The sequence below is a fragment of the Pelophylax lessonae genome (assembly GCF_965119305.1).
Source record: "Pelophylax lessonae genome assembly, chromosome: 13".
Lineage (NCBI taxonomy): Eukaryota > Metazoa > Chordata > Amphibia > Anura > Ranidae > Pelophylax > Pelophylax lessonae.
Window position 1 is genome coordinate 178,741,713 of NC_138780.1, and position 23,131 is coordinate 178,764,843.

Genomic DNA, 23,131 nt, shown 5'->3' on the forward strand with positions numbered 1-23,131 from the left:
CCTAAAGGGCTATGATAGGCTACGCCCCCCGGTCACATGGCAACCTCCCTCCCCCTAATGGAAGTGTTTTAGCTCTGCCCCACCCACCTCGCTGCTTCCGTTGAACTTCTACCGCTAGAGGCCGAGAAACAGCACTTCCGGTTTCCGGCGCGATCGCCATCTTCCCTGGGACCGTGTGCAGAGAAGAAAGGGTGTCGGACTCCGAGAAGATGGCGGTCAGAGGGACAAGTTCACCGTAAGGAACGGAGCTCCCCCTCTCCCGGGTCATTGGTCCGGTCCTGTTTCCGGCGTGTCCTTGAGGCGAGTGTCCCAGCCATGTTCTCTCGCTGCCTGAGTCGAACCCTGCGCTGCCCGGTGTCCGCCCTCCGGAGGGTGAGTGTAATTATGTAACCCCAGCCCTTCCCCTACGATACTCGGTTCCTTCCTATACCCCAAATCGCCCGGAGCTCTGAGGAGGTACCTACCCTTCCCCCACATCCCCCCTCATAGGTCATCTGTCAGGTTGTGGTTTGCATATTATTTTAGGGAGGGTCATGTGTCCCTACATGAGCTGTATCAAGGTCTTGCAATGTTGGTGTTAGTCACTGGTCATGTGATCATCGCTGCCCTGGGGGGGGGGGTCATGTGACCTGTGCCACCCCAGCACCCTCAGCGGGGTCATGTGACCTGTGCCGCCCCGGCACCCTCAGCGGGGGGGGGGGGTGTCATGTGACCTGTGCCGCCCCAGCACCCTCAGCGGGGGGGGGGGGGGTGTCATGTGACCTGTGCCGCCCCAGCACCCTCAGCGGGGGGGGGGGGGGTGTCATGTGACCTGTGCCGCCCCAGCACCCTCAGCGGGGGGGGGGGGGGTGTCATGTGACCTGTGCCGCCCCAGCACCCTCAGAGGGGGGGGGGGGGTGTCATGTGACCTGTGCCGCCCCAGCACCCTCAGCGGGGGGGGGGGGGTGTCATGTGACCTGTGCCGCCCCAGCACCCTCAGCGGGGGGGGGGGTGTCATGTGACCTGTGCCGCCCCAGCACCCTCAGCGGGGGGGGGGGGGTGTCATGTGACCTGTGCCGCCCCAGCACCCTCAGAGGGGGGGGGGGGGGGTGTCATGTGACCTGTGCCGCCCCAGCACCCTCAGCGGGGGGGGGGGGTGTCATGTGACCTGTGCCGCCCCAGCACCCTCAGCGGGGGGGGGGGGTGTCATGTGACCTGTGCCGCCCCAGCACCCTCAGCGGGGGGGGGGTGTCATGTGACCTGTGCCGCCCCAGCACCCTCAGCGGGGGGGGGGGGGGGGTCATGTAACCTGTGCCGTCCCAGCACCCTCAGCGGTGGGGGGGGGGGTCATGTGACCTGTGCCGCCCCAGCACCCTCAGCGGGGTCATGTGACCTGTGCCGCCCCAGCACCCTCAGCGGGGTCATGTGACCTGTGCCGACCCAGTACCCTCAGCGGGGGGGGGGTGTCATGTGATCCGTGCCACCCCAGTGCCCTCAGCGGGGGGGGTCATGTGATCAGTGCCACCCTCAGCGGGGGGGGGGTCATGTGATCAGTGCCACCCTCAGCGGGGGGGGTCATGTGATCAGTGCCACCCTCAGCGGGGGGGGTCATGTGATCAGTGCCACCCTAGCACCCTCAGCGGGGTCATTTGATCTGCACCGCCCTCAGCATAGGTCATGTGATCAGCGTTGCCCTGGTGCCAATATGGCCACCCAGATGGGATGCGAAGGCGTTGCGGCACCTTTCAGTCGATGCATTGCAGATTATAAGGCGGAGTCGCTTATATTTAATGTTCAGCGCACGCCTTGGGATCCGCCATATTTTTTTTTTTTTTATAGGTGACTCCACATTGAGAGCCGTGGCTTTTTTGCATTGTTCATCACAAGACGCAGAGCATCTTCATAAATTATACATTTTTTTGGGATGCAGTGATACATTTTTTTTTTTTTTAAGTTTAGTACTCACCGATACCTTCCGGCAACTGTTATGTTTACACTTCAGCTGTTAGCAATGGTACAAAGCATTCAAAAGTTTTTTACGAATTAAATGTATTTTTTATTTATTTATTTTTTTTAAATTTTGCACTATTTTGTAATGTGATAGGCATAAATATATGCTGACCACTTGCCATACTATAGCTGAATGGCGGCTACAGCGCAGGTGGCTTGTTCTCGTAGGTCGTCATATGACATCCTCCTGTGATTGCACTCATTCTGATCAGTTTCCTCTGGACACTTCTGATCACAGATCGGGGTAAGGAGCCAATCAGCAGCTCTTTGGACACAGCTTACCACGGATGTAAATAGAAGCCGGTTATCAGCATTCCTTTCCTCATGCAAACAGTATTAAGAGAGGAGAGCCGATAACCCTCTTTTCTAAGAGGGACACTGATTACCAGTGCCGCCTCATCAGTGTCACCCCATCAGTGTCACTGATCGGTGCCGCCTCACCAGCGCTCATCAATGTCACTGATCGGTGCCGCCTCGCCAGCGCCCATCAGTGTCACCGATGGGTGCCGCCTCACCAGCGCCCGTCAGTGTCACCGATGGGTGCCGCCTCACCAGCGCCCGTCAGTGTCACCGATGGGTGCCGCCTCACCAGCGCCCGTCAGTGTCACCGATGGGTGCCGCCTCACCATCGCCCGTCAGTGTCACCGATGGGTGCCGCCTCACCATCGCCCGTCAGTGTCACCGATGGGTGCCGCCTCACCATCGCCCGTCAGTGTCACCGATGGGTGCCGCCTCACCATCGCCCGTCAGTGTCACCGATGGGTGCCGCCTCACCAGCGCCCGTCAGTGTCACCGATGGGTGCCGCCTCACCAGCGCCCGTCAGTGTCACCGATGGGTGCCGCCTCACCAGCGCCCGTCAGTGTCACCGATGGGTGCCGCCTCACCAGCGCCCGTCAGTGTCACCGATGGGTGCCGCCTCACCAGCGCCCGTCAGTGTCACCGATGGGTGCCGCCTCACCAGCGCCCGTCAGTGTCACCGATGGGTGCCGCCTCACCAGCGCCCGTCAGTGTCACCGATGGGTGCCGCCTCACCAGCGCCCATCAGTGAAGGAGAAAAATTACCTTCTTCCAAAGTTTTATAACAAAATATTAAAAATTTGTTCTTTTTTTTTTTTTTCCCCTTTCGTTTATTTAGCAAAAAATAAAAAGCCCGGTGGTGTTGAACTGCTTCACGACCGCCCACCGTAGATTAACTGCGCCCATAGATATTCTGCACCAGATCACTTCTTACCCAGTACGTGATCTGACACTTCTGGGTCTGGGGCGATGCTGCGATCACACACAGCGAGAAACCCAGCGGCGGGTACAGCAGACTCAATGTCCGCTGGGACCCACCGACTACACAGGCAGAACTACAATCTGTCCATGTAAACAAGGCAGATCGTCATTCTGTTAGACAGGAAGGGTTATCCTCCTTCCGGGCACATTTCTTGCTCTGAGAACTTGGATGGACTTGCTCAAGTCGTTGACTAATCCCCCAATTTGTCTTTGTATGTGGGTTCTGGGAAGGTGGTAGCCTCTTTTGAGGCTATGCCCTGTTTCATTCAAAGCCCCTATAGCAGAATGTCTTGGTGACATGGGACTGGAGGGTGCAATGATTGGACTCCCTGATGCTGTAATACCTCAGCGCAATACTGTGGTGTTCGAAGAACTCTGTCGGTGGAGCGCCACAGATGTGGATCTTCTGGTGTCCAGGTTCAATGCAAAGCTTGACAAATTTTTTTCCAGTGTTTATGGTGGATGCTCTGGTGACACTGTGACACCAGCTTTTCATAAATTATGATTTTCTTGAGTTACCATCTCGTCTGCTTCACAGTATTTGAGCGAAAGGAATTCTGGCAAATCCTGACCTGACCCAGGAGAACGAGATGCTCTGACACTAAAAATGCTGACGGAACGACCTTTGGATTCTTCAAGATCAACCCGACCTTCTGTTGAAAGTTTCAGTTCACAACCGGTTATTACACATTTCTTTGGCACATGCCTTTGTGGAAGGTGTCACTCATATTGTCCCACCAATCTGGACTCTGTGGGACCTCAACTTGATACTTTCTATATTACAGAGATCCCCATTTGAACCAATCCAGGATATTCCTTTAGTCCTGTTTCGGAAGGTTATTTTTCTGGTTGCCATGACTTTGATTCTCAGAATTGGCTACACTTCCCTGTAAGAAACTGTTCCTGGTGCTTCACTGTGTTGAGGTGATTCTATGGCCTACGCCATCATTTTCACCAAAGGTGATTACCCGTATATACCCGAGTATAAGCCGACCCGAGTATAAGCCGACCCGAGTATAAGCCGAGGCCCCTACTTTTACCACAAAAAGATGGGAAAAATGATTGACTCGAGTATAAGCCTAGGGTGAGAATGCAGGGTGGTGGGCATGGTACAGGAGAATGCAGGGTGGCGGGCATGGTACAGGAGAATGCAGGGTGGCTGGCATGGTACAGGAGAATGCAAGGTGGCTGGCATGGTACAGGAGAATGCAGGGTGGCTGGCATGGTACAGGAGAATGCAGGGTGGCTGGCATGGTACAGGAGAATGCAGGGTGGCTGGCATGGTACAGGAGAATGCAGGGTGGCTGGCATGGTACAGGAGAATGCAGGGTGGCTGGCATGGTACAGGAGAATGCAGGGTGGCTGGCATGGTACAGGAGAATGCAGGGTGGCGGGCATTGTACAGGAGAATGCAGGGTGGCGGGCATGGTACAGGAGAATGCAAGGTGGCTGGCATGGTACAGGAGAATGCAGGGTGGCTGGCATGGTACAGGAGAATGCAGGGTGGCTGGCATGGTACAGGAGAATGCAGGGTGGCTGGCATGGTACAGGAGAATGCAGGGTGGCTGGCATGGTACAGGAGAATGCAGGGTGGCTGGCATGGTACAGGAGAATGCAGGGTGGCTGGCATGGTACAGGAGAATGCAGGGTGGCGGGCATGGTACAGGAGAATGCAGGGTGGCGGGCATGTACAGGAGAATTCAAGGTGGCAAGCATGGTACAAGAGGATGCGGGGTTGCGGGCATACTAGTGCGGCTGTGTTTCACTTACCTGTTCCAGAGGCGCCTTCATTTTAAAAATGGCGCCGCCCGGTGTCGCCACGTCATTGCGCACTCACCACCGCCGCTCGGGAAAGCTGGTATACGTTCGGCTATTCCCGGCTTGTCCCGAGCGGTGGCGGCGCATGCGCGGTGACATGTATACGCCGAGCGGCGCCATTTTTAACTCTTAAACGCGTCGGAGCAGCCGGGAAACTTTTTTTTTTTTTTTTTTTTTTTGACTCGAGTATAAGCCGAGGGGGTGTTTTCAGCACAAAAAAATGTGCTGAAAAACTCGGCTTATACTCGAGTATATACGATACTTCTTTCTATCTTAACCAGGACATTGTGTTATCGTCTTTCTGTCCTAAGCCTCAGAGGCTGAATGATAAGGCTCTTTACCATTTAGATATGGTTTGTGCTAGGGTTGCACCAATACCGGTATCAGTGCCGATACAAAGCATTTACATGAGTACTTGTGCATTTGCTTTGATACCTAAAGCTTATACCGTTGTGGGATTTCAGCCCATACAAAATAATGGGCTCAAATCACACTGCAAAGAAGCGCATGTGATTTGAACAGATATGCGGTGCGATTCCTTTCGGTTTCCCGCACTGCTTCTTTGTGAACCCAGGCTTTGCCACAGTGACTTCAGCCTGTATTCACACAGCGGCAGTGCAGGAAACGGCATGCAATTCTTTGCAGTGCATTTTGAGCCCATTCATTTTGTATGGGTTCAAATCGCACCGCAAAGATATCGGTGCTCACCGTGAAAAAAAAGTACATCGGTGCATCCCTAGTTTGTGCTATCACGTGTTACCTGAGGTTGACTGCTGCTATTTGTCAGTCACGTTCCCTTTTTGTCTTTGCTGAAAGCCCATGGAAGGGTCACGTAGCTTCCAAATCTACCATTTCTCCGATAAATTGTCTTCTTATTTCTCAAGCGTACGGTCTAAAAGACAACGTTCCACCATTTTCATTACCTGCTCATCCTACCAACGGTTTTGGTGCCTCCTGGGCTTCTCTTCAGGCTTTAGTAGCTCAAGTTTATAAAGCTGCTACTTTTGGTTTTTGGTTCCCACTTTCACAAAGTTTTACCAAGTTGATGTTTGAGACACTGAGGGCGGTACCTTTGGTTGGCGTGTGTTTGCGGACTGTTGCGGTTCTAACCTGTTCTGGTTTCGTTGTTTGGGGCCAGTTGCTGTGTTTTGGTACATCCCAGTCGTCATGGATATGAAGATGCGTGGTGTTCCCTAATGTACAATAAAGAAAATGTAATTATTTTTTATCCATCCGATGCCATCTGATCCGATCCATGGGATGGATAGAAAATAGAACCACCATCCCTCTGTTTTTGGCGGACAGGATTAGATGGCGGCAGATTACAGATCCATAGAGGAGACTGAAGGGTCCTATCAGGTCTGCCTGAGAAACTGACAGGCGGACCTGATCAGACAGCCTGTGTGAAAGGGGCCTTTGGCTGTGTGGCTGTGGCATGGCAGGGAGATGATAAAAAAAATATAAATATTTTTCAATAATTGGAAAAAAGAAAAAGAAAAATTATTTAAATTTTAAAAAATAAATAAATAACCACACTCCCTGTCCACTTACCTTTAAGCAAAGGTAAGTTTACAGGGAGATGAAGCCTGCAAAAACTTCCATCTCATCTCCTCTTGGGAAGGAGATGGGCAGGCATTGAGAACAGGCAGTGGAAACAGTCATTAGTGACTGCTTGTGAAACTCCCGGTCACCACAAGAGGGCGCCAGTCCCCCCGTTGGAAGCCTCTCTCATCTAACAGAAGAAGGCCGAAAAGCCGGGGCCTCAATTTTCGTACGGCGCGGTAGTCCATGCACCCGGGGAGGAGGTGGGGGGGGGGCGCAAAAGGGACAGGACACAACTTGCAGGGCACCCCAGGCGCCAGGTCACTAATTCTAGTCGCCAATGCGACCTGGCGCCTGAGGTTTGTCGAGCCCTGATATAAATATGCTCTGTGCCCTTGATGTATTCCAAGAAAACAAAAGATCCAATATTCTCTGCCCTCTGGTGTGTTGCTGGATGTTTAGCAGTGCACCAATCTGGACTGAGCTTTCCATTTGGCTCTGCTGTTCCTATATTAGAGGGATCTGTGACGGGGTGGATTTGATTTAAATCACTAGTAAAAAGGCTTGATTAAAATCATAATAAAGAGCAACTGTCATCTCTGTCCTGCAGCGGCGGCTCCCCTGACCCGCTGGTGAGGTGGCAGTGACACGACAAGGTGAGGGACGTGGTGGCAGCAGGGGATGCCTGCTAACAGGCGCTGAAATGACAGGTGCTATTTAAATGTAAGGACTTATTCTTGCTGGTAGTTAGAAGCTTTAATATTTGCAAACAAAATGAAGGTTTCCTATTTAGAATAATAAGCTGTCAGGTTAGTAAAACTTCAAAATCAGAACTGTATTCAATCATACAGTTTGTAGTGTACATGCATTTGCAAAACAATGGGATAAAACAAAGTTCAGGAATATTCCTTTATCTCATGGTTTCTGTGAAATTGTGTGAATGCATCAATGCAGTGCATGTTATCTCCGCTTGGATTCATTAAATGAGTTTACCAAAAATGCAGCCTCATGCTACATAACTGAGCTCTATTTTATGCTGAATAAACTAAATTAATAAAGTATCTTCAATAGAAAACTATCTTTAGATTGATTTTTACTCCAAAAGCATCTTCTTAAAATAATTTTGATAAAAATCAGAAAAATCTGATTTAAATAAACAAAAAAATCCGATTTCTTTCGTTCATTGACGGACAAAGTTTCTTATCTTCTTGACCATTGGGTTATACTGCCCCCTACAGGAGTAGAACACTAGGCAGGAAAAAGCTTGACTACGCCTATGGGGCAGTCTCAAGGAGTATACTCCCACTCTCCGCCATGGGCACTCTTTTTTTTTTTTTTTTTTTTTTTTTTTCTGCCTAGTTAAGAGTAAGGCGTAGTCAAGATTTTCCTGCCTATTGTGCTACTCCAGTGGGGGAAAGTATAACTCGATGGTCAAGAAGGAGCTGTGTCCATCATTGAACATCAGAGAAATGGATTTTATGGTAAGTAAAAAAAAAAAGTGGGATTTTTGAATCAATTTTTATCCACTCTGATCTGTGCGTAGCAATTTGTTACTTTGAGGGGGAAGTAGGCGCCATGACTTAAAATTGGGGTGGGAGGAGCACAATGCAGACAGCTGATTGGAGGACTGTTGGAACTATGCTCTATAGTGGATGTAGGATAAGCACAATGCAGGCAGCTGATTGGAGGACTGTTGGCACTATGCCCTATTGTGGAAGTACAATTGCAGTGCAGGCAGCTGACTGGAGGAACGTTGGCACTATGCTCTGTAGTGGAAGTGGGGGAAGCACAGTGCAGGCAGCTGAATGGAGGACTTTTGGAACTATGCTCTATTGTGGAAGTAGGAGCAGTACAGTGCAGGCAGCTGACTGGAGGAACGTTGGCACTATGCTCTATATTGGAAGTAGAAGTGCAGTGCAGGCAGCTGACTGGAGGAACGTTGGCACTATGCTCTATATTGGAAGTAGAAGTGCAGTGCAGGCAGTTGACTGGAGGAACGTTGGCACTATGCTCTATAGTGGAAGTAGGAGCAGCACAGTGCAGGAAGCTGACTGGAGGAACGTTGGCACTATGCTCTATAGTGGAAGTAGAAGTGCAGTGCAGGCAGCTGACTGGAGGAACATTGGCACTATGCTCTATAGTGGAAGTAGAAGTGCAGTGCAGGCAGCTGACTGGAGGAACATTGGCACTATGCTCTATAGTGGAAGTAGAAGTGCAGGCAGTTGACTAGAGGAACGTTGGCACTATGCTCTATAGTGGAAGTAGAAGTGCAGGCAGTTGACTGGAGGAACGTTGGCACTATGCTCTATAGTGGAAGTAGAAGTGCAGGCAGTTGACTGGAGGAACGTTGGCACTATGCTCTATAGTGGAAGTAGAAGTGCAGTGCAGGCAGCTGACTGGAGGAACATTGGCACTATGCTCTATAGTGGAAGTAGAAGTTGGCACTATGCTCTATAGTGGAAGTAGAAGTGCAGGCAGTTGACTGGAGGAACGTTGGCACTATGCTCTATAGTGGAAGTAGAAGTGCAGTGCAGGCAGCTGACTGGAGGAACGTTGGCACTATGCTCTATAGTGGAAGTAGAAGTTGGCACTATGCTCTATAGTGGAAGTAGAAGTGCAGGCAGTTGACTGGAGGAACGTTGGCACTATGCTCTATAGTGGAAGTAGAAGTGCAGGCAGTTGACTGGAGGAACGTTGGCACTATGCTCTATAGTGGAAGTAGAAGTGCAGTGCAGGCAGCTGACTGGAGGAACGTTGGCACTATGCTCTATAGTGGAAGTAGAAGTGCAGGCAGTTGACTGGAGGAACGTTGGCACTATGCTCTATAGTGGAAGTAGGAGCAACACGGTGCAGGAAGCTGAATGGAGGAACGTTGGCACTATGCTCTATAATGAAAGTAGGGGAAGCACAGTGCAGGCAGCTGACTGGAGGAACATTGGCACTATGCTCTGTAGTGGAAGTAGGAGCAGCACAGTGCAGGCAGCTGACTGGAGGAACATGGGGACTATGCTTTATAGTGGAAGTAGGGGAAGCACAGTGCAGACAGTTGATTGGAGGACTGTTGGCACTATGCCCTATAGTGAAGGGTGGGAGGAGCACATTGCATACAGCTGATTGGAGGATTGTTGGCGGAGCTCCTTTCCAATCTCTGACAGTTCTTCTCTCTCCCTCAGGGTTCCAGCGGTGCGCAGATCCGGCTTTACACACGTAAGTATGAGTGCAATGTTTTGCAGAGAATGGTGCAGAGTTGTTTCTGATGATCTATTTTTTTCATTTTTTTTTTTTTTTCTTTTTCAGGGGCCGCTGGGTGCCGAATCACGTCTATTGGCAGCCAGAATAACTTTCTGTAAGTAGAGGACAACTACTGCACTTGCCAGATCCTGCACTGTGGATCTGGGTTGGTGCCTGCACCTGGGGGTTTGTATGTGTTTGGGCAGGATGCTGATTGCGCTGTCTGGTCTCTTTCTCTGCAGACCCTCCAGTACAGATGCCATCAGGTTCTATCGGACGTCAGCCGTTTGCAGTAAGTGTTAGCACAGTTTACGCATCAGGTCAAACAATTCAGTGACCATTATTCTCCTAACCCCTCTCCCCTCCGGCAGGGCAGGACGTGGTGACTGTCAACACACCAGCATTTGCTGAATCCGTCACAGAGGGAGATGTCAGGTGGGAGAAAGGTGAGATGGTGGTGCTGATGGGTGGGTGGGGGAAGGGGAAGGCAGGCCAAGGGTGGTAAGCTGTGCGGGAAGGGGTTTTCTGTGCAGCCAGGCTCCAAGTGTGGTCAGTTAACCCCTCATTGTCTCCTGCAGCTGTCGGGGATGCCGTATCCGAGGATGAAGTTGTGTGCGAGATTGAGACTGACAAGGTGATTGGAATTCTGCTGGATTTTTACCTGATTCTGTTCTACAGACACTGGCCATTGCACTGACTTTTTTTTTTTTGGGAGGGGTCCCCACTGTTCCTGGGCTCCACCCACTAACACCAAACAGCCGATTAATAGAAATGAGGGAATAGGTCGTGTGGCACACGAAGGACTGCAGTAAGGATGGCTGTGCGGTCATGTGACCTTCATTCACATCTCGCTGGGGCCCCAATCACAGCTCTATGTCCATCTCTCTGTACACGTTACCGGGAGGTCCCATTTTCAGCTCTATATCTACCTCCCAGAACACATTACGAGGGGTCCCATCCACAACTGCCTGTCCACCTCCCAGAAAACATTACCAGGGACCCCATTCACAGCTGTCTGCCTCCCAGAATTCCTTGTAAGGTGGTCACAGCTCTCCTATAAATAGGGGTCTTTGTGTGAGATGCTATAAGTAAGCAGGGACCCTCATGTGATGTAGTCGCAGCTCTGCTGGCTGGGCTATAAATGAGGGGGCCCTGGTGTGAGGCGCTATAAATAGGAGGGAAGGGCCCTTGTATGAGATCCTATAATTTGGAGGCCCTGGTGGGAGGTGCTATAAATAGGGGCCCCGGTGGGAGGTGCTATAAATAGGGGCCCTAGTGTGAGGTGCTATAAATAGGGGCCCTGGTGGGAGGTGCTATAAATAGGGGCCCTGGTGGGAGGTGCTATAAATGGGGGCCCTGGTGGGAGGTGCTGTAAGTAAGTAGGAACCCTCATGTGAGGGTGTCACAGCTCTGCTGGCTTAGCTATAAATGGGGGGCCCTAGTGGGAGGTGCCATAAATAGGGGGCCTTTGTGGGAGGTGCTATAAATAGGGGCCCTGGTGAAGTGATCACAGCTGTGCTATAAATCAGGACTCTCATGCGACGTCTGCTCTGCCATAAATGGTGGTATTCATTTTAGGTGCTAAAAATAGGGACTCTTTTGTGAGGCGCTATAAATAGCGGCCTGCATGTGAGATGGTCACAACTTTGGTAAAAATGTAAAATTATATAAATAGGGGGCCTTGTGTGAGGTTCTATAAATTGGGGGGGGGGTCACAGCCCTGCTGGTTGTGCTGTTGAAGGGGGGGCCTGGTATGAGGTATAAATGGGGGGCCCTGGTGTGAGGTGGTATAAATGGGGGGGCCCTGGTGTGAGGTTCTATAAATGCGGGTTGTGTGAGGTACTATAAATGGGGGGCCCTGGTGTGAGGTGGTATAAATGGGGGGGGGGGCCCTGGTGTGAGGTGGTATAAATGGGGGGCCTTGGTGTGAGGTGGTATAAATGGGGGACCCAGGTGTGAGGGGGTATAAATGGGGGACCCAGGTGTGAGGGGGTATAAATGGGGGGCCCTGGTGTGAGGTGCTATAAATGGGGGGGGGAACTGGTGTGAGGTGCTATAAATGGGGGGAGGCCCTGGTGTGAGGTGCTATAAATGGGGGGAGGCCCTGGTGTGAGGTGCTATAAATGGGGGGAGGCCCTGGTGTGAGGTGCTATAAATGGGGGGAGGCCCTGGTGTGAGGTGCTATAAATGGGGGGAGGCCCTGGTGTGAGGTGCTATAAATGGGGGAGGCCCTGGTGTGAGGTGCTATAAATGGAGGGGCCCTGGTGTGAGGTGCTATAAATGGGGGGGCCCTGGTATGAGGTGCTATAAATGGAGGGGCCCTGGTGTGAGGTGCCATAAATGGAGGGGCCCTGGTGTGAGGTGCCATAAATGGAGGGGCCCTGGTGTGAGGTGCTATAAATGGGGGGGCCCTGGTGTGAGGTGCCATAAATGGAGGGGCCCTGGTGTGAGGTGCTATAAATGGAGGGGCCCTGGTAGGAGGTGTTATAAATGGGGGCCCTGGTGAAGTGATCACAGCTGTGCTATAAATCAGGACTCTCATGCGAGGTCTGCTCTGCTATAAATGGTGGTATTCATTTTAGGTGCTATAAATAGGGACCCTTTTGTGAAGTGCTATAAATAGCAGCCTGCATGTCAGATGGTCACAGCTCTGGTATAAATAGGGGCACTTGTGGGAGGTTCTAACAATTTGGGCCCTCTTGTGAGGTGGTCACACCTCCTGCCTGGGGTGGGGGGGGGGGGTCAGGATAAAGAAAACATCTCTATTGTGAGATTTCTTAATTCTGAAAAGAATTAAACCCTACCTACTATCATTCCAATGTGCAAGAAAAATGGCCAGAGGAGCTCTTTCATTGGACAGGGCAGGTGGTGGAGTTTAGCCACGAACTCGGGGCTTTGTAACAAAGTGAAGCTAAATCAGAGGGGGGCACAGGACCGGTTTTTCTTGCTAATACACGTAATGGGCATCTTGTGATATTTGCCGCAAAGTATAGTCCCAGTCATGACTGGTTCTCTTTATTACCTTCATGTTTCCTTGTGTAGACATCGGTACAAGTACCCGCTCCTACAGCTGGAGTGATCGAGGCTCTTCTGGTCCCTGATGGCGGCAAGGTGGAGGGTGGGACTCCGCTCTTTGTCCTTAGAAAGTCTGGAGGTACATAATGGCTGAAGGAAGAAGGGGGAGGAGTCATTCTGGAGTTACATAGAATTGGCCAGAGAAAAAGGGGGAGGGGTCAGTCTGGAGGTACATGGTATTGGCTAGAGGGAGAAGGGGTCAATCAGGCGCTACATAGTACTGGCTGTGGGGAAATAGGGGGTGGGGTCAGTCTGGAGCTACATAGTATTATCTAGTTGTGTAAGAAGGGGAGGAGTCAGTCTGAAGTTACATAGTATTGACTAGAGGAATAAAAAGGGAGGGGTCCGCCTGGATCTACTTAGTATTGACTAGAGGAAGAAGGGGAGGAGTCATGAAGTTACGTAGTATTGGCAAGAGGAAGAAGGGGAGGGGGTAAATCTGTATTGGCTAGTAGAAAAAAAGAGTGGTCGCTCTTGGGGTACATAGTAATAGCTAGAGGAAAAGAGAGGGCGGGGGTCATTCTGGAGCTACTTAGTATTGGTTAGAAAAAAAAGGGGAGTGGTCAGTCTTGAGCTACTGCATATTGGCTAGGGGAAAAAAGGGGATTGGTCAGTCTTGGAGGGTACTTAGTGCTGGCTGGAGAAAGGTGGGGTGTGGTCAGTCTTGAAGGAAAGTTATGGAAGGTAGTAAATGTATCTTTGTTGTTTTTGTTTTCCGTTCAGCTGTTCCTAAAAGCAAACCAGCCGAGGCTGCAGCTCCCCCTCCATCTGCAGCTCCTCCTACAGCCAGTCCTCAGCCTCCTTCAGCCCCACCTTCTGTTGCTGGTCCAATTCCCACATCTCTCCCACCTGTGCCACCCGTCTCTTCCCAACCACTGGAAACAAAGCCCGGTACGTTGCACAGCATTACTACAGGATGTTGGGTGATGTGAGATTGGTTAGAATAGTTTTTGACAAATTTCGGTGTAAATGGAATGGGAACAGTAGATATGAAGGACAGAGTGGATAGTGGCATTGGGTGGACACTGTAGATATGGAGATCAGTGATTGGATGTGGGCACTGTAGATATGGAGGTCAGTGATTGGGCACTGGGTGGACACTGTAGATATGGAGGTCAGGGATTGGACACTAGATATGGAGGGTAGTAATTGGACACGTGTTCTGAGTTGACACCATAGATATGAAGCTCAGTGGTTTGACGCTGTAGATATGGAGGTCAATGATTGGGCACTGGGTGGACACTGTAGATATGGAGGTCAGTGATTGGGCACTGGGTGGACACTGTAGATATGGAGGTCTGTGATTGGGCACTGGGTGGACACTGTAGATATGGAGGTCAGTGATTGGACACTGTAGATATGGAGGTCAGTGATTGGGCACTGGGTGGGCACTATAGATATGGAGGTCTGTGATTGGGCACTGGGTGGGCACTGTAGATATGGAGGTCAGTGATTGGGCACTGGGTGGACACTGTAGATATGGAGGTCTGTGATTGGGCACTGGGGGGACACTGTAGATAATGGAGGTCAGTGATTGGACACTGGCACTGGGTGGAGACTGTAGATACGGAGGTCAGTGATTACACACTGGCACTGAGTGGGCACAAGTTGTGAGTGTATTGGTGGATCAGTTCAGTTGGCAGAGTTGTTATTGACCTATTATGAACTTGCAGTGTCTGCTGTGAAGCCAACATCTGCCGCCCCTGTGTCTGAGGTCGCCCCAGCTGGCAGCGCGCGCACAGAACACAGGGTAAGCTCCTCCTTCCTTTCTTGAAACCAGCAGGGTAAGCCCCTCCTCCCTTTCCTAACACAGGGTAAGCCCCTCCTCTCTTTCCTCCTCTCTACATGGTAAACCCCCTCCTTCCCCTCCTCTGCACTGTGCGCTGCTCTACTCAGTGTGCCCTCTGCAGGTGAAAATGAACCGGATGCGCCAGAGAATCGCTCAGCGGCTGAAGGAAGCTCAGAACACGTGTGCTATGCTGACCACCTTCAATGAGGTGGATATGAGGTAAGAGTCCGGCAGCAGGGGGGTAGGGGTTGGGTCTTCCTGCTTGGAGTCTAATAACGCATCTTCCTCTTCTTTAGTAACATCCAGCAGATGAGGACGCTGCACAAAGATGCTTTCTTGAAAAAACACAATCTAAAGCTCGGCTTTATGTCCGCTTTTGTTAAAGCTGCAGCATTCGCTCTCCAGGACCAGCCGGCTGTCAATGCTGGTGAGCCCCTCCCCCCTCCTACATAACACCCCATGGCCTGCCCCTTCTTGCACCCTCCATTCTGGGTCTGAGTCTGTTGCAGGCTCCTCCCTGTGTATTCCCTGTTCTGTATATTAGAGTATCTGTCCCCTACCTGTTAGAGCCTCTTACATTTATAGTGTCTGTTTTGTCTGCACCTTGTATATTAGAGGCTCCTACTTCCTCAGTCCATACTAGCTCTCCTTTCCCTGGTAATTGGCAGCTACCCTCTCCCCAGTCTTCTGTATTTTAGAGGCCCCCACTTCTCCAGTCCCTGTCCTACATATTGAGTTCCTCCCTCTCTGGTCCCTGCTCTTTGTTAGAGGTCCTCCTTCTAAAGTCCCGGGTCTGTCCCCTCCCTGCATATCACAGGCTCCTCACTCTCCAGTCCCTGTCCCTTCCCTGCATATTACAGGATCCTCCCTCTCCAGTCCCTGTCCCTTCCCTGCATATTACAGGATCCTCCCTCTCCAGTCCCTTCCCTGCATATTACAGTCTCCTCCCTCTCCAGTCCCTGTCCCTTCCCTGCATATTACAGGCTCCTCCCACTCCATCCCCTGTCCCCTCCCTGCATATTACAGGCTCCTCCCTCTCCAGTCCCTATCCCTTCCCTGCATATTACAGGCTCCTCTCTCTCCAGTCCCTGTCCCTTCCTTGCATATTACAGGCTCCTCCCTCTCCAGTCCCTGTCCCTTCCTTGCATATTACAGGCTCCTCCCTCTCCAGTCCCTTCCCTGCATATTGCAGGCTCCTCCCTCTCCAGTCCCTTCCCTGCATATTACAGGCTCCTCCCTCTCCAGTTCCTGTCCCTTCCCTGCATATTACAGGCTCCTCCCACTCCAGTTCCTGTCCCTTCCCTGCATATTACAGGCTCCTCCCACTCCAGCCCCTGTCCCCTCCCTGCATATTACAGGCTCCTCTCTCTCTGGTGCCAGGTTTATATCTCCACACTGCATACTAGAGGCCCATTCTCTTGATTTTGGTGAGTTCTCTGTCCCCACCGTCTCTCTCTGTTTTTCTCATAGTTATTGATGATACGACGAAGGAGATTGTGTACCGAGACTATATAGACATCAGTGTGGCTGTGTCCACACCCCGGGTGAGCGAGTGAACATTTTGAGTGAGGGGTGAGGTTCGCAGAAAGATTGTGACTCCTATCTTTCTCCTCCCCTTGCAGGGTCTGGTGGTTCCCGTGTTGCGTAGTGTGGAGTCAATGAACTTTGCTGACATCGAAAGGACCATTGCAGAGCTTGGAGAGAAGGTGATGTGATATAAAACGCTGCTGCTCAGGGGTAGCACTGCCGATTGCATCACATGACATACAGTGCGAATAAATCCTTCGTGCCCACCCATGAAGAGCATCATGAAAAAATAATATAAGTTTAGCTTGACTATGCACAGAATTCCTTGGAAGAAAGAGGCCAGGGTTGACGGCAAAACATTAGCAATGGGAAGGGGGAGATTCAGTGGTGGAAGTAGAGAGCGTGACATCACCAACAGGGTGGGAAGTGGTGAAAGTAGATCTGAACTGGTTGAATAATGGATTAATGTTTTCCTCCTCAGGCTCGCAAGAATGAGTTGGCAATTGAAGACATGGATGGTGGTACCTTCACTATCAGTAATGGAGGGGTGTTCGGGTCCATGTTCGGCACACCTATCATCAATCCTCCACAGTCTGCAATCCTGGGAATGCACGGCATATTTGATCGGCCTGTGGCCATATCTGGAAAGGTTTGTACATTTGGGGTAGTGGGGTCTGTAGGGGTGGGGTATGGCCAGTGTTAGATGAATTAGCTGTTTGGGATCATACAGGTATTATGTATACGAAGAGTTCAAGGGGGGGGGGTGTATATTTTAGGGTGTGTCAGGGGCTTTGTAGATTAGGGGAGTTTGCGGTTGTTTAGATTTGGGGGGTAAATATTTTAGGGGTGCTCATTGCAATATGGTATGTTGAGTGGGTATTTGGGCTCATTGGGCCACACTTTTTTTTTTTGGCTTGTGTCTCTATTCATTTGCTCATTATGCCTCACTGCTCTCACAGGTGGAGGTGCGCCCAATGATGTATGTTGCCCTAACTTATGATCATCGACTAATAGATGGCAGAGAAGCAGTCCTTTTCCTGCGTAAGATCAAGTCGGCAGTGGAGGATCCTCGCGTTCTTCTTCTGGATCTCTGAAGGGTTTTTCTGCACGCTCAATGATCCTTTACTCCCCATCTCCCCAGTTTTATGTTGGGGCTACAGTCCCCCCCCACCCAACCCCCACTGAGCAAAGAGGCGCCAATTCAGAGACTTGCTGTGCGCTTTTTACAGACTCCTTTTCCAGTGGGTTGGGCCTTCATATCTTCCACCTATCAATATGGCACCTTGCAACATATACAGAGTTAACTACAATATTTAAGGACTTGATTTTAAATGTTTAAAAATAAACGCCATTTATGAAAAAACGCTTGCGTAGAAAACCCTATATTTGCAAAGCTGCAATATGCTACTGTCAGAACAAAGCAGTATAACAATGGAGGTGAAGGAAGTCCACAAACTTCTGTTATAAGAATCGTGCAACTCCTCTGTGAACCCTTGAAATATGAGAACCCAATATTCCTCCAGGTGTAATTTTACACCATGGAGTCATGCGACACTAATGATGTCACAGGTCTTCGATATGTGGGGTTGTATGACACTAGTGACATCACAGCTCTTGGATATGTGCAGTTATGACTACACTGTGTACACAATTATTAGGTAAGTTGTATTTTTGAGGATTCACAACTACAGCGCTCTTGGTCAATCCAAAATGTTCATAGGCCTCAAACCTGAATATTTTAGAAAGTAAAAGTGAGGTTTTGGAGAATATCCATGTGTGCACAATTATTGGGCAACTATTAGTGTGCAGAATTAATATGCAGCTGAATGAAAAACAAAAATTTTCCCATCTCATTTGTTTTTATCTGTTAAAGTGAGAATAATAAACCACTCAAAAAATTCAAATAAATATTTCTGAAATGTAAATCCGTGACCAATATAGCCAGAAAAAAGAGAAATGGGAATGCCAATAAATTAGGTTGTAGTGAACATCCTCTAGTAACCTACCGACTCACTCGTAAATACATCGAAGGTTAATGAGCGGGGCTCTATGGCAAAAAAACAGCATGTATAAAAAAATTAGGCAAATAGGAAGAGTAGCCTAAAGCACCATATCTAATGAGCCACCGGAGAATGGTAACAGAAACAAACATATTAACCAGCTCCAGACCACCCGGCGCAGTTTTACTGCGGCAGGTAGCGCCTCCTGCGTGAACCAATGTAGGACTACGTCAGTCACGCGCCTGGTGTTAGGGGAGCGAGTGTGCGCTGCCAAAAATATTCTATATATTTTTTTTTTTTTCAAGAGTTGTCGCTCCTTTTTTGTTTTATAGCACAAAAAATAAGAATCGGAGGTGATCAAATGCCACCAAAAGAAAGCTCTATTTGTGGAGAAAAAAAGGACATCAATTTTATTTGGGTACAGCGTCGCACGTCCACGCAATTGTCCGTTAAAGTAACGCAGTACCGAATAACAAAAAATGGCCTGGTTATTAAGGGGGCAAATCCTTTAAGTCCAGAAGTGGTTAAAGCAACCTAAAATGAGTGTAGCAAAAAGTATAACATTTTATTGTAAATGCAACATAAGCAAAATCCAACATGTTAGAGATAATATGTAAAACAAAACACATTCCCACTATCGCCATTAAAAAAGACGTCCTGAAAACAAAAGACCACACAGTGCACCAGACGCCACATGCTCACATTCATGGGAAATCAAATCAGAAATGCTATAAGCAATAATCCAATAAAAAGTGCATGGAATTCACCAATTATGACTCCTTGAATGGTGCAGCAGGTGTAGAACAAATACAGATCAATTAGTGTAACCGCCAAAAATAAAGGTAATCGATGTTCTAAAGATACTGCAATATTGAACGGAGTCAGTGGATGCGCGTCAAACAATAGCATATCATGGACACTAAAGCCCCGTACACATGTACCGATTGTCGGCCGAACGATCGGCCGTCTTTTGTCCAGTGTTGTTGTGTTGGTTGAAATGTGCTCTAGACTGCCCACGAATTTTGTCGGCCAACAACAACCAACTGCAGAAGTGATGTCATGTTCTGGTCTACTTTTCGTGTGTTTTTTCTTCACTGAGCATGCCCGGTCTTGATCATCACATTTTTGTCGGCCGAAATCTGTTCTGACTGACGAACAATCGGCCGTTCTTTGTTGGCCAACAAAAATTTTAAAGCCTGCACACCAGATTTTGTTCGGCCGAAAAGTCGCAGTCGGTTGTCTGAAGCATCATACTAACAAGCAGACAATCGGACGTTGGCCGACTATTTACGGCCGACAATCGGTACGTGTGTACGGGCCTTTAGTCTGCTGCTGGATGCATGTGATGAAGCAGTAATTCAGGCACAACCCAGAGAAGTGAAAGTTTATGGACTGGGCTGCCAGACAACCGGTGTCCATCTGATGATAGGCAATTAACAAAACCTAAAGCGAAGTACGGCAGCAGTAGCATGAAATAGCAGGTAAGCGGCAGTGGAAAATAAGCAGCGAATGTCAATGCAGCAGTATTAACTATGGATCGGAGGGTCATAAACTCATCACATGTAATAACAGCATAGGTGGCCAGTGAGCAGTATATACCAGTCAGCAGGTGAGCGGCAGAAGAGGATATATGTCTGAACAATTTAATAGTTGCAGCAGAGTATGGCAAAGTATGGAGAGTTAAGCAGGGTGACTGATAGGCAAATCCCGTAGTGTATGGGTCTTGATTCAAAGTCTACACTCCATCATAAACCCTACAGTCTGAGTGTAAAGAGCCGATCCTATTGTTCAACTGGGTGGGAATAGTCACAGCCAAATCAAACCTGATTCCTGGTCCCTGGTGTGTCCGTGTCTCCTTCTTTCCCATGCCTTCAATATGCCACCACCATCTCCATCAGAATATATCGTGAATGCAATCCCACCATGTCTTGAAATGGATGTGTAGTAACCTCTCTACACTACAGCTCCCACTGCTCCCGTGGCACGCTCCCAAGTTGGTGAAAATGATGACCAGCGTGATCACTGGCTTCTGAAGCAGTAGAGCATAGCGTCTGCATGTTTCACTGATAAACCAGCTTCTTCAGGACGTGGTACCCCCTAGCTAGACCATGTTTAAATACACTTACTGCCCTTCTCTGGACTCTCTCCAGTTCCAGCACCTCCTTTCTGAGGACCGGTGCCCAGACGGAATACTCCAGATGTGGTCGGACCAGAGTCTTGTAGAGAGGGAGAATAATCTCTTTATTTTTGGAATGAATCCCCTTTTTTTCTACATCCCAGTATTCTGTTGGCTTTGCTTGCAGCGGCTTGGCATTGCATGCCACTGCCAAGCCTGTTGTCTACCAGTACCCCCAGGTCCTTTTCCATCTTAGATTCACCCAGAGGTTCCCCCCCTAGTGAGTAGCTTGCTTTCGTGTTTCTGATGCCCAAGTGCATTACTTTACATTTTTCAACATTAAACCTCATCTGCCATGTAGTTGCCCACCCCATTATTTTGTTCAGATCCGCTTGTAAGGTTTCCACATCCCGCATAGAAGATATTGGCATGCTTAGTTTAGTATCATTGGCAAAAACCGAGATTGTACTAGATATTCCCTCCTCTAGATCATTTATGAATAAATTAAACAGGATTGGTCCCAGGACAGAACCTTGGGGGACCCCACTTTCCACACCCACCCAATCAGAGTACTCCCCATTTATCACCACCCTCTGGACTTCCCCCTGGAGCCACTTTTCTATCCAGGTACTCACCCTATGGTCCATACCTACCTTCCTTAGTTTGTGCAGTAAGCGTTTGTGGGAAAAGGTGTCAAAGGCCTTTGCAAAGTCCAGATACACCACATCCACAGGCCTTCCTTTATCTAGATGGCAACTCACTTCATCGTAGAAGGTTAATAGATTATCATGAATCCATGCTGATTACTACTAATAATACCGTTTTCATTACTAAAGTCTTGTATGTGGTCCCTTAACATCCCCTCCAAAATCTTGCAGACTACAGATGTTAGGCTGACCGGCCTATAGTTACCCGGGATATATCTCGGCCCTTTTTTAAATATTGGTACCATGTTGGATTTTTTCCAATCAGCTGGCACCATACCCGTCTGTAGACTTTCCTTAAAGATCAAGAATAATGGTCTGGCTATCACCTGGCTGAGTTCCTTAAGAACCCTCGGGTGCAAGCCACCCGGTCCCGGTGATTTATTTATGTTAAGTTTCTCTAGTTTAGTTCTAAGTCTATCTTCTGTTAACCATGGGGGTACTTCCTGAGGTGTGTTGTTTAGTTTATCATCTATATCTCTAAGGTGCTCACTGATGTGGATGTGAACTGCCTCTTTGTTTTGCTTATATATAACTTCTTGCATGGGCACTGGATACTGTAAATGGCATGAGTAGCAGTGCAGTTAATCAGGCTTTTTTTTTTTTTTAACGTTTTTCTTTATTGAAAATCCGTAAGAAAAGTGGTACAAGCAAAAGTACAAAATCATAGAGAGGTAAATACCAAACAAAGCATACACTAAATGGGAAAGAACAATCCGTATAACAAAAAGTCGCTATCTGAAATAAACAGACATCCCATATATATAGGGCGGGATTAGAGCGAGAACCCAAATGAAGGGGAGACTGCGGTGTACCAATGTGCCGTTAATCAGGCTTTTGATAGAATATACATTTGTTCCATCTGCATTAGTGAAAACACTGGTTCCTTCAACATGCGTACAGATCTGGCAATGGCCACATTGGACCATCCCTACTGTTCTGGGAATGGAAGAAAGCCATGTGTCGTGCCCAGTACACGTACTCTGATTGGGTCAACCTATCAGAGAGTTTGGGGGCTCGATGAGCGACCATGTGGGGATAATCGCCTACAATTTTCGATAGAAGAGGGCATTGGCGTAAAACCAACCAGTGGGATGTCAAAATCTCAACATTATTCCATTGTGCCCCAAGGTGTTTTACATAATATCTCTACATGTTGGATTTTGCTTATGTTGTATTTACAATAAAATCTGATACTTTTTGCTACACCAATATGATCACCCGTCTTTTAAATATTCATAAGCCTTCCATTCATAGTGTCAGTTTGTTGATCTGTTGATGATCAAGTTTTTGTGCAGGAGCAATCACAGCCTCCCGGACACTGTTCAGAGAGGTGTACCGTTTTTCTTCACTGTAAATCTCCTCTTAACCACTTAAGCCCAGGAAGAATTTACCCCCATTCCGACCAGGGGGTATTTTGCGATTCGGCACTGCGTGACTTTAACGGACAATTGCGCGGTCGTGCGACGCTGTACCTAAACGAATTTGGCGTCCTTTTTTTCCCACAAACAGAGCTTTCTTTTGGTGGTATTTGGTCACCTGTGCGATTTTTTTTGATCACGTGCTATAAACAAAAAAAGAGCGTCAATTTTGCAAAAATAACAATATTTTTCACATTTTTTTATATGAAATTCCCCCCAAAAAAAATGTAAAAATCAAAATTTTTTAACATTTTCGGCCAATTTGTTTTATGCTACCTATGTTTGGTAAAAAAAATCGCAAAAAGCGTATTTTGATTGGTTTGCGCAAAAGTTATCGCGTTTACTAACAAAGGGAAAGATTTTTGTCATTTTTGTTGTTTTTTTTTTTTAACGCGTAATGGCGGCGATCTGCGATTTTTTTGCGGTACTGCGACATTGCGGCGGACAGATCGGACCCTTGACTGACATTTTTGACACTTTTGGGGTTACCAGTGACATTTCTACAGTAATCAGTGCTATATATATGCACTGTTACTGTAAAAATACACTGGTAGTGAAGGGGTTAACTTTATTTGGGAGGGAGGGGCTGTGTGTGTCCCTAGGGGCGTGCTTTCTACTGTGATTGGCTGTGGCTTCAGCT

At 48.8% G+C, this 23,131-nt stretch overlaps 1 protein-coding gene across 1 annotated transcript; it reads left to right on the plus strand.

Moving 5' to 3' along the window:
• The first annotated feature begins 200 nt into the window (after positions 1-200).
• Positions 201-17,503, plus strand: DLST (dihydrolipoamide S-succinyltransferase). Its single transcript, XM_082275932.1, has 15 exons — positions 201-372; positions 9,802-9,835; positions 9,926-9,974; positions 10,102-10,151; positions 10,231-10,305; positions 10,438-10,493; positions 12,902-13,013; positions 13,658-13,825; positions 14,608-14,684; positions 14,845-14,942; positions 15,020-15,150; positions 16,194-16,267; positions 16,346-16,429; positions 16,732-16,899; positions 17,210-17,503. The coding sequence occupies exons 1-15, from the start codon at positions 316-318 to the stop codon at positions 17,342-17,344; spliced, it is 1,368 nt and encodes a 455-aa protein (XP_082132058.1). The 5' UTR covers positions 201-315; the 3' UTR covers positions 17,345-17,503.
• The last annotated feature ends 5,628 nt before the right edge of the window (positions 17,504-23,131 follow it).

Excerpts from the sequence above, each read along its gene's own strand:
- DLST (XM_082275932.1), top strand. The coding sequence starts at position 316 with ATGTTCTCTCGCTGCCTGAGTCGAACCCTGCGCTGCCCGGTGTCCGCC. Across the intron at positions 9,836-9,925 it reads GCAGATCCGGCTTTACACAC|GGGCCGCTGGGTGCCGAATC; the intron begins GTAAGTATGAGT and ends TTTCTTTTTCAG. Across the intron at positions 15,151-16,193 it reads CCAGCCGGCTGTCAATGCTG|TTATTGATGATACGACGAAG; the intron begins GTGAGCCCCTCC and ends TTTTTCTCATAG.